The following is an 11,372-nucleotide window of genomic DNA, read 5'->3' as shown; positions in this document are numbered from 1 at the left end:
TGGCATGCGGAATCGAGGTTGCAATATGACACACAGTCTGTACCAGCGAGCTCTTGATGAATAACCAAACACGGATGCAATCCATTATAGTAGAATTTGTGTGATCTCTGCTTACCTCTCAACTGAAACTTTGCTTCCATTCTCAACGCAGCTGGAAGCGGTTCACGTGCGCCGCTATCTGATCGTGACGGCGGCGCAGGAAGCTTTTTGTCCGCAGGTACGGGCGACCACGTTGAAGGAGATGCGTCGCCTCGGCCAAAAGAGTTGCCATAGTCGTTAAGTAGTGCGCTGACAATGTCTTGTCTGGATGCAGGCGCAGATAACATGCTTTGTTGAGCCATGACGTCGGCCATCGTAGGGTCGAGATATGGAATGTCGTGTATTAGTCCAAGCGGAGGTAGCGGTCAAGGAACGGTGTCGGATGTATGAAAAGTATTCGAGGAGACGTCGATAATGAATGTGTCTAAGGAGCGTGGTGGCAACAAAGAGAGTGACTATGCCGTGAAGCAAGATGAAGAGACAGGCCAGCCCGATTAATATCGACTTTGTCAATTAGTACAAGTCATGAGGGAATGAGAGGAGTGGAAGGGACACGCATAGCAAACCCTCGCGGCGAAGCTGGACGTCTCAGGTACAAGAAAGTGCATGGGACACGGCTGGCAGAAGACTGGTCGGGCCTTTCAAACGCATGAAGTGTTTGACATAAGAGCCAGGAAGAGGCTGGCCTGGCACAGCTGACGACCAAGGGCTGCGCGGATCATCCATGCAAGGATGGAGGGCGTTGGAGATGACAGGACAGTCTACAGCTCCACCGCGGCGCGGGAAACCAACGTTGTTCTGCTGAATTGGTCCACGGGGCATGCCGGCCGACCTGGCAATTCCTTACCACAGCCGGTCTTGACATGGACGCAATCAAGTCCATAGCGCAAATCAAGTGCATGTTATCGACGTTGTACAAAAGGTCCGACAACGGGAAGCTGAAGCACAACGTTGATGTGTAACGTCCCAGGCGACCGCTTTCTGTCAAATCACGGCACCCCGCAAGGCTGATCACCACGTGACGAGGGTCCGCCACGTTTCAGGCTTGTTCGGAGGAGATCGAGAAGACATGCCGAGCAGGTGATCAGACCCACAGCCGGACATGCGCTGACGTGTGACGTTCGCAGATCCACATATTGTCCTTGTCCGCCTTACATGGAGTCACCATATCCATCGCGCGCTATGCTGTAATTTCCTTTTCTTCGGAAACAAGTGCGTCGGCCGAAACGAAATGACAACAACGGGGACAGGGTATAGGCAAATCGTCAGCGGGAGCGGACCCAAAGGCGCGATCGTGACGGATAGATTACCTGGGTATGTGGCATCGGTGACCAAGAATCCCAGGCTCATGGGTTGCGCCATGGCCCTTCATATTACACCGACAGACTCACAGCCAATCACTAATCAAGCCCTCGATACTGGTATTCGTGAAACGAGTTCAAAAAACTGCTTTGTGCGTAGCTGACTTTTGATCATTCGATCACAGTCTGTGCAATGTTATTGGTGTACAGAAAAGACGCCTCACTCATGGCGAACTGTGTACACGTCCAAGTGTCTCGTCGTGCCTCGACAGGCCGGATCGCGGCAAAAGCCAACGTTATGGGCCAGAGGACCCCATGACTATCCCGCCAGGTTTGCAACAATCCAAGACGGCCAAAAAAGAATCCTCCCAAGCGCCGTCGCTAATGACCAGTCGATCCTGATATCAATAATAACTAAGGTAAAGTATTTACAAGTATAGAATTTATAGGGTATCGCTCCATCACTGGAAGAAGTAAAGTAAAAACATTAAGATCAAGCTTATCGTGGGTGTGATTGTGGTGCTGGTCGTCGTCGATGCAGCCCCTTTGAGTGGGGCGGCCGTGACGTTGACAAACGTCGAGCCGCATGCTATTGATATTTGCTGAGCGGCCGAGGTATAGGTTTTTGAAAGAGGTTGTGTGGCGTTGTTGCTGTAAGTGGCAAATACACCCATTGCTTGTTGCAAACACGAGTTGCAGGTTGGCCTTGATCCGCCGGGAAGTTCTTGGCCAATGGGTAGGTAGTATGGGTAGGCATCTCCCGGTGATGACATGTTGCTGACGGCGTTCGCAAAGCAATAATTTCCCTCGTCATCATGCAAACAGCTTGCTTGGTAAGACGGTTGGTATGCAACGAGGCCATTGTAAGCCTGTAGCACCAGGGGATTGTCGGTGTCGTAATCGGCTTTGCATGCCATTTCCGATAGCAGCTCCACTGCGAAATTATCCAGGGTAGGTTTGCATTGTGCTGCGTTTACTCCACAGGTTGCATCGAGAGTCTGTGTGATGCGTAGTGTAGATTTGGAGGCGTCGAAGAAACCGCTTGACGTCTGCATGGTACTGATTAGCCACACTCTTCTCTCTCGTATTATTGAAGTACCATACCTGCAATAGCAAGGAGAATGGGTGGCAGTCGTTGAATGCCTGACTCTGACGTAGGCGATTAAGGAAGTTTGCGCATGAGTTTGTGAAATTATTTGATAGGCCAGTATCGAATGCCGTGGGGACTTTGAATCCGGTGCCAGAGCCATCAGAGTCTGTTGTAATGGCGCGTTCCGAAAGAGTTGCAGAGGGTGTGCGGGTAACATCGTCGTCGCGTTTTAGAGGAGGCATCAATCGCGACGCGGTGGGTGGTGGGCTGAGATCCAGGTATAACGCCGATCCTGTCCAGGCAAGGTCGTCTTCGACGAGCAGGGCCGGTCGATCACCATAGGCTTCCGTTGCGGATACGGGGGCAGCCTGGGAACTGCAGGATAGAGATATGACGAGCAGCAGAAGCAGCGCGCGAAACTGTCGGCCGATGCGTGGTGACACTCGAAGATATAAGGGGACACCGCGGCAGCGGTTTTCGTGTTGCCTCCTCCGCGTTGGCAGGGGAGCATGGTGCGACAGGATCGCTACCGACTCGCATTCGAAACATTGAGGACTCATCTCCAATAAACGGTACTATAGCAGTCGAGGATGCTATTATTAACCGCAGAATTTCCTCGGAATCCGGATACCCATGGCCGTACGTAGGTACCGTTGCTGTGACAAGGAGGTTTGCCGCCACTGTCAATGACTGCCTAGGTACTTCGTCCAACCTCAGATTCGGGTACCTTGCAGTGGTTCAGCAAGTGTCCGAGGGCTTTTTGCGGGCCGTCAGGGGTAGGGTAACGGTGGTGACTAGGAAAAGGCAAAGAGTGACGGCCAGCTGGGGGGACTTGCTTATCAATGTCGATCGCAGCCAGAAGAACGGCACGAACAGCCTTTCGTCGATTTATTTAGCAGCCAGAACGTGTCCAAGCATGAGGAGCGGCCGGCCCTTATGATGATTGCCATGCAAGCAGCGAATCCTTCAAGCCACCGGCGCCCATGCCTGGCCTGCTAGCAGCTAACAAGCCACGACGGCCCCGTGCAAGCAAAACTCGTTTCTTCGGCTGATGACTGGCACGCGATTCGGGTAATAGAAGCTTTCGACCGAATCACGGTCTGTGAGCGGAATGACTATGATAGGCTGCATATGCACTGGTTTGTACAATGCAATAAAACGCAGCCAAATCGAGCGACGTTCTGGCCAGAAAAAACGGGACGCGGTTGTCTCTGGCGGCGCGGTCCCCAACGCCTTCGCCAAAGCCTGCCCCCTGCGCGGCAACAAGGCTCACACTACAGCGCCAGAATGCAGCCGCTACAGGGCATGTCGCGAGGAGCAGCGCTGTCAACGTAACTTTCCGGCAAGCGTTGGAAGTTGCGTTGCCCCTCCATGGCGCGGATGATGATGTAGATTGTGTTGTCCTGTTGAACATGGAGGTGGACTCGTTGCGCAGTGCGTTAGTGCCGGAGGTATAGCCTGGAAGTCGCTGCAACTGTCTCGCCGTCACGGCACCCAACACTCTAAACAGTGTCGCCAAGCCAATAAGCCACTGCGAGCCACGCCCCTATCGGCTCCGTTCCTTAACATCTTTCGTGTCTCGGTCAGCTACAGAGCTTGAGTCGATGTTCACATTGGACCACACGCCCGCTCGCTGGCCTCTTTCAGCGCGCGTGGCCGGTCGTCTTCTCACGTCCCGACGTTTGAGGGCAGGTGTGTAGGACTAGCGAAGAACTTGTCCGTTACCCAGCAACCTTCCTGTCCGGCGTCCTGTGCCTTTACCAAGACTGCTCAATATCGTCTTGTCAGCAAACCAACATCGATGGCTATGTTGGCAAACGGCGCACGTATATGATACCGAGAACAATCTGTTTGCACCCTACAAGTGACCCCGCCCCCCTATGCACTTACCTATTCCGTAGGCACACGCCGCATGGAGTGACTACCTGTTCCTTGCCGTTCTCGAACGTCAGCTTTCGGCCACTGTCAAGCGGCAGTGTTAGTGCTCACGTTCCGGCTCTCCACATTATCAAAGGCGTATATCACACCGCTGTGTGCAGTCGCCATCTTTCAACATGAAGATTTTTAAGCCGATACACATTTGGGTCTGAGTTGCACACGAGACCTAGCCAACGACTTGAATGCACGGCGATCGCATCGGAGATCATGCCAAAGTCTCGGAAAGGACGGTGCGTCAAGATCTAGAATCAAGCCATGGCCAATCCATTGAGCCTAAACTACCTCGTTCATAGCGAGCATGACATATACCGATCGCTCGGCATCTGCAGGCTGTGGACGGACATGAGGAACCGTTCGGATGATTCACAGATGTGAACTTGTGGAGACGACAGAGGTCATTTTACTTGCCTTGGGTACGAGTACTTGCTCACAACGTAGCTGCAGCATGCTAGATTGAAGTACACTGATACTCTTGCGGATGCGCGTCATGTACCTGGACAACCTTCGAGCACATAGAGTGCCCAGAGAAGATCTCACGGCAATCCATGCGTCTTCTCTCATCAGGTGCAACATGTCACTACTACAACGAGAGTATATGATTGCAGGCAAATTCTGTACGAGCACGTATATATCATGCACTAGAGGACTCTCGATGCAGTCGGTAGTTCAGAGAAGATGCACTTCTCGTGACCATGGCCCATGTCCCTACTGTTCAACAAATGACACTACAACAAGACCTGAATATACAGCAAACCAACCACAGCACGACTGTACCCACACGCATACTGTATGTTTATTACTAGATAGTTGAAGAAATACCTAAGAGCAGTCCTATCCCTTCCCGAATCTAAAGAGACTAGTAGAGTTCAGAGTAGAGTTGCCTAGCTATAACGGCCGTGCAGTGTTAAGGGGTGCACCGATGCTTGTGAAGGCGGAAGAGTGTCATCTCCGAGACTACTACATTAAATACTTCGAGTCTCTAGTTCGCGGGCAAACTAGCATCTCTTAGATTTGCAACTGTTAAAGATCAGCGACTCATCTACTATTAAGCAGATGCATACAGGTTTCCGACCCGTGCTACGTATCCTCGATTTGTGTAGTTGTTACCTGCAGCCGTCCAAATTCTAGAGTATTTTGCGTACTGGATATTTCAAAAAACTTGGAACTCCGAACGTTATTCCGGGGCTCAGAACTCTTGCCATTTATCTTGGGCTGCTCATCCGCTCCTCGGAGGAAAATGCCGTCACCCAGCTTCTTGATCTCCAGGCAATAATCGTTCCCAAGAAATCGAGGCGCTTCGAGATTACTAACGTCAAGCCGGCGTTCCTTTACCGGGCCCATAAGTGAATATAGCGCAATTGGGTATCTCGAAGTGTCGAGCGAGCTGATGGCGCCTCATTGCGATCCCTTCATCATTGAGACCTAGACAGCCCTCTTATCAAAGTGTGGAGATGTTGGAAACGCTTGCTACCAAGTTACAAATGATGAAAGCGAGACTAAGACTTTGACGGGAGGATGGGGCCGGTAAGTAGGACCATCCACTTGTCTAGGTTTGACTATAATGGGTGGATATCCACCGAGTTGAGATCTCACGATCCACATTGCACGCCTGCACCAATTCCGGGAGATTGACAGACGCGTCTGTAAAGGTGGACAGCTCACAAATCGACTTCTCCGGTGGCGACTGTAAAGATTGTATCAGTGTTGACTTTGCCCGAGCGTGTTCCTGTCCTTGCCGAGTCGGGTCAAACTTCCCATATAGGCGTGCTGCTAAGTAGTAACAACAACAGCCTAGCTACCTAGAAGACATACGTTCACGAGTAAGGCCACAAGCGACCTCGCTAAATGGAGGTCTTGTGTGTCAAGTGTGTGTCAATGGGATTGGAGTTGCTCACTCGCAGGTCATGACGTCAGGTTGTTGCTCCGCCTCGGCATCTGTGCAGTCGCGCCTTCCACGACAACCCAAGCTGCTAACGGCCCGACACAGCAGGAAAGACCGACATGCTTACTACTCAAACCCTGGAGAGATGCTGACGAATCTTATGCAAACGAGGATGGCTGTCCCCTCTTCTGGTGGGGTCAAGGCGACCTGTTAGCACAGTGAACTTCGTGCACGACTGTGCCGGTCATCTTTACTACATCAACAGTACTCGCCGGGCTAGGACGCGCTCCTGTAAACATGGCGACGCGATCTATCGTAAGTTGATATGAGATGCAGCAGTCCGAGGGTGATTGACGATTGGTAACTGACCCGTAACGCAGCTGCTTATCGCAGCAATCGCCATTGCCGCGCCGTGGGTATACGACCGCTATCTCGGGTTCTCCACGATATTTGCAAACAGACCAGGGAAATTTGAAAATGTCAACCACTTCAAGAGTCACGAAGTCAAGTTCCGCGATCGGCTTCGCAATTGCGAGGATGTATTGGTGGAAGAAGATATGGGTATTGCGTTCTTGAGCTGCAATCCAGAGAGAGATCAGTGGAACACGGTAATGGTGCGTAGCCGCCCCTTGGATTTGCCCCTAAGAGCAAAATAGTTTCAACGCGACGAGGGCTTACATATGCAGGGAGCCTTTGCGTCACCTTTGGACAAAAGAGATGGTACCGATAGCCCACATATCTGGATCTACGACTATTCAACGCCCGACATTCTGGACTCAGACGCTTTGAAGCCTCTCGTTCTGACTGACTATCATAACGCGGTGGATTTTCAGCCTCTGGGCATCGAATTTGACGCCGCGACTTCTACGCTATATGTCGTCAACCATTCCCGCAACTCTGGAAATGTCATCGAAGTGTTCCAAGTCTCCGTCCAGAATGCGGTAGCCAGATATTTGCAGACACTGAAACATCCGTTGATCCATACGCCGAATTCCATACACTCTCTAGGAGATGGGAAGCTACTAGTTACCAATGACCACTACATCGGCGCATTGGTCTCACCGTTCATATCACAGGTCGAAACATTTTCTGGCATTCCTGGAGGTAGTGTCGTTTATACTGATATCCACAACCTGCAGCACACCAAGACGTTGACGCACGTCCCCTTCGCCAACGGCATTGCCATGCTCAACTCGACGACTGTTGCCGTTGCCTCGTCTTCCAAAATGGGCGTAAACATCTACAGCTTCTACCCTGACACGATCAGTCTGTATTTCAGAAACTATATTCGTGCGCCTTCGACGGTCGACAACCTTTTTGTCGATTCTTCTGGCAAGCTTCTTTTGGCAGGCCACCCTTTTGCCCCAGCACTCACAGCTGTGAGCAAAGCGAGAGCAAATTGCAACATGCAAGGACTAGATGAGGAGAAAGGACCTTGCGAGTGTACGGCGCCTAGTTGGGTGGGAGAGTGGAGCGAAGAGGATGGGCTGAAGACCTTGTATAAGAATGACGGAGACGAATTTTGCAGCAGTAGTACGCTCGCTCGCGACGTGGGCAGAGGCGTGAGTATAGTCACGGCGTTATATGATAGAGGTATCTTGGTGGCGAACGGATGAGGACGACGTGCAAGGAATCAACCAATACGGACGGAGCGAGGCACCTATGTGTTGACACATGTTATGATGAACACAACTTGTTTTTGAGGGGTTGCAAGACCAAATGAAAATCTTATTGCAACAGGCGCGATGTTAATCGGAGTTACAAAGTGGTCTACAGCTTAAGCAGGTGGCCCTATCGCGCGTTGTATCTTGGGGGTAGAAGGACCCAGTATGGGTGGCTTTTGCGAGTTTTCATTGTCGCCAACTCCCTACTCAGGTACTCCTCAATATGTAGGAGGAGTACTCCAAATCACTGTGGCCAGGACCGTACTTTCAAGTCGTCGTCACAAGGATATCGCAACCGAAATCCCGACAAAGAATAGAGAGACGAGCAGCCGTTGAGTAGTTACTTTCTCAGTGCGGTTTCATCTTCAATGCTGTCTGTTCATGTCACCACCCGAGAGTGATGACGCCGTGCGAGTATGGACCAGTGCATGCATGTTGGTGTCACTCAAGGAATAGTGTCATAGCTCCATAGTCACATTTCAGCGCATCGTGTATAAGATCAGGAAGGACGCTTCGAGCTACTGTGTCTGATGATTGGCCTCTATGTTGTAGCTACGAAAGGTTTGCCTGCAGTTCGCTTCGCTCAGGCCCGGCACAATCTTCCATTCTGAGTCTGAACACCCTGTTCTCCGTCTTGAACCACCCACCTCTCACTTCCAACGGCAGTGGTCGCGTAGAAGACATCGGTCGGGTCCCACTTCTTCTTGATCTCACTCAGCTTAGGGTAATAACCCGCATAAAATGACTCCTGCCAGTCAGGCTCATCCACGCTCGCTTCGTTGAGATATGTACCACCACCCTCTGATACAGGTGCTATGTCGCGCCAAGGCTGCAAAATGTTCTCGTGAAGATCCTTACTGGCGGCGGCAAGGGCTTCAGGTGTAGAATGGTCGGCTGATCGGTTTGAAGAGGTCACCATGAACAGAGCACACTCACGCCAGGCTGGGCTGACGGCGTTGTTCGTGTTTGCATACTTCTTTGGTGCCTTGTGGTATCCCAAGAAATGTTTCCCGGATAACACGTGCTCTTTGATGAGCGCAAATGTTTCGTCATACTTTTCCAGGAAGTTGCGTCTGGGAACAATTCGATTCGCGGGCATTGAGCCGTCCGAACCGACACCAAAGGGTATACGCCCCCATGTTGCTTGGTAAGCAGAGTAGAATGTGTTATGCGCGATAGGTGCGTCGGGTACCGTGAGAGTAATGTTGTTGTCCTGGAGGTATTGGAAGAAGGGCTTTACAAGCTCGGTATATGACTCCATAGTGTGGTTTGGCGCGATCAGGAATCCCATTTGTAGGTATGGGGCAGGTTTTGCCCCCATGAAGTAGAAACTGTATATTCCCGCGTCCGCCCAGTCAAGGAACAGGTCATAGAACTTCTTCGTACCCGCCCAGAAGGCATCGACGCTGTTGTTCGAAGCGTCAAGGGTCCAACTCGATGTGACAGAGTTGAGCTTAGGATGTGCTCGAATGATGACGGAGGTGACGACGGCGAAAGTTCCGCCGCCGCCGCCTCTAAGCGCCCAGAATAGATCAGGGTTCGAAGCTTCGGAGACAGTGACAAAGCGACCAGCCGCAGTGACGACCTGGAAAGCGACGACGTGATCGGCCGACATTCCGTAGATGCCAGCAAGAGGATTTTGTCCTCCTCCGGTTATCATGCCACCAGCATATCCAACACTCTACTTTGCATTAGCTCGACTGTTCGCTTGATGGTAGAACGAAGACACTTACCGCGGATACCGCGCCCAAGACGGTCACGCCGTTCTTGTCCGCGGCCTCATACACTTGCCTCACATTGACACCCGCAGAAAGCTTGAGTGCTGGTCCCGAGTACCCAGGGCCTTCATACTGAGACATAAAGTCGATCTGGTCCATGTTGTGCATCCATAGACTCAATGCTCCAGCGCCAGTTGACTTTCCAAGATAGCAGTGACCAGTGTTCTTGATGACAAGCCGCATGTTGGTGGCACGCGCGAAGTTGATTGCAAGCTGGATCTGTGCCACATTCGTGACCTTGACCGCGTATTCTGGGTATGCGCCCAGAGTGCATATCTCGCCGGTGGTTTCGTTGCCAGGCATACATGTCCTGCCCTGATAAATCGGCCACATATCTGGAGATCACCATTAACATAAGCTCGAAGTCTGTCAATGGAAATAGCTTACTTGATGTGGGATCAGCAGAATGGAACAGCGGACTTGTGAAATTGTTGATAACATCCGAGCACGCTGCAGCATCTTTCTTTCCCCATCTCGTGTCGTAACACGATGCCGCAATTGGCTTCGTTGGAATCAATGCTCCGTCGAGGAGCACGTTGAACATGTCCCAAGTGGTGTCTTTAGGCCAAGCGTCGTCTCCGGGAAACGTCTTGCAAGACGCTGAATAGGCAGGAGCATCGCCATTACCAAATTTGAAGTATTTGGCATAGTCCGATGTGGCTTCTTCTGTTTCCAGGCGTTCGATCACTTCATCGGTCAATTGGAGTTTCTCCGCTGCCTGTAAAGGTGCTCCTGCTGCCGGCGTGTCTGGAACGGTAGCAGCTGCAGGCTCGATACCATCCACGGCGGATGCTTGGACGAGTGTAAGCAATGGCGAGAGAGCCAAGAGTAGTGTCGTTGACCGCTGCATAGCGTACATGGCGACCTGAAAAGCGAAGACGAAGTGGATGGGGCTGGTAATAGTTCAACACTGAGCTGCTCAACCTTTTATCTTGTATCCTTTAGCCGGTTGATGACTATCTCTCTGGCTCATTCTCGGTGGGCTTTCAGTACATGATTCACGTGTCACTGCTCTAGATTCTGACAAGACGTAGTTCTTGACTATCATGTTACCCAAGAGGAAGGCCCAACAAAGTCATGCACATGTATACAGACGCAGGGACTGCAGGAACAAGACAGCGGTCGGTTTGATATACGATTCGTCAATCGCAAAAGAAAAGAACACGGAGACAGTCTCCCTTGTACTTTTGCTGATTTGCCGCTTGCACGGCCTGGTAGGCGGCATTGGCAAGCCCCAATCGTACCTCGGATTTCAGGCCATATGTTCCGAATAGGGTATGGTCAATTTTCCCTCAGTCTACTACTGCAAGGTTGCAAGGACACTTCATGAACCCAGAAGAATTGCCACCTTGGCACGGTATATGAGGCATGTCCGAGGCGCTGTGGGAATGCGGCGCAGCTCCGAGGAAACCTTGGAATACGTTGACCGCTGTTTCCGCCCGGGCTTGTGGAATCTGATAGTCGGTGCTGCTTTCGCGATACATACCGCCGCCGTCGATAAAATTACGCTGTGAAGAATATGTACTAAGTACCTCGAGAAAGTGGAAATGGCAGGGAAAAGTTCGCCATCTCTAAGGGGGGCGGCACGCCCGCTTCCCCCTAGGCCGAGCCCGCCCCACTCATTGTGCTTACCTAGGGAGCCCTTACTTTAGAGCCTTGGCACTGAATCCTACATTTGCA

General features: G+C 51.6%; 1 protein-coding gene across 1 annotated transcript; it reads right to left on the bottom strand.

The window, feature by feature from the left end:
• Nucleotides 1-8,497: 8,497 nt before the first annotated feature.
• On the bottom strand, nucleotides 8,498-10,551 carry J4E88_001981 (uncharacterized protein; the record flags this gene model as incomplete). Its single annotated transcript, XM_049395648.1, has 3 exons — nucleotides 8,498-9,595; nucleotides 9,648-10,027; nucleotides 10,080-10,551. The coding sequence occupies 3 exons, from the start codon at nucleotides 10,549-10,551 to the stop codon at nucleotides 8,498-8,500; spliced, it is 1,950 nt and encodes a 649-aa protein (XP_049258052.1).
• Nucleotides 10,552-11,372: the final 821 nt, after the last annotated feature.

Source organism: Alternaria novae-zelandiae, assembly GCF_023758075.1.
Source record: "Alternaria novae-zelandiae strain BMP 2774 chromosome Unknown scaffold_3, whole genome shotgun sequence".
NCBI lineage: Eukaryota > Fungi > Ascomycota > Dothideomycetes > Pleosporales > Pleosporaceae > Alternaria > Alternaria novae-zelandiae.
Note: the sequence above shows the minus strand (reverse complement) of the source record. Positions and strands in the feature narration are given on the sequence as shown.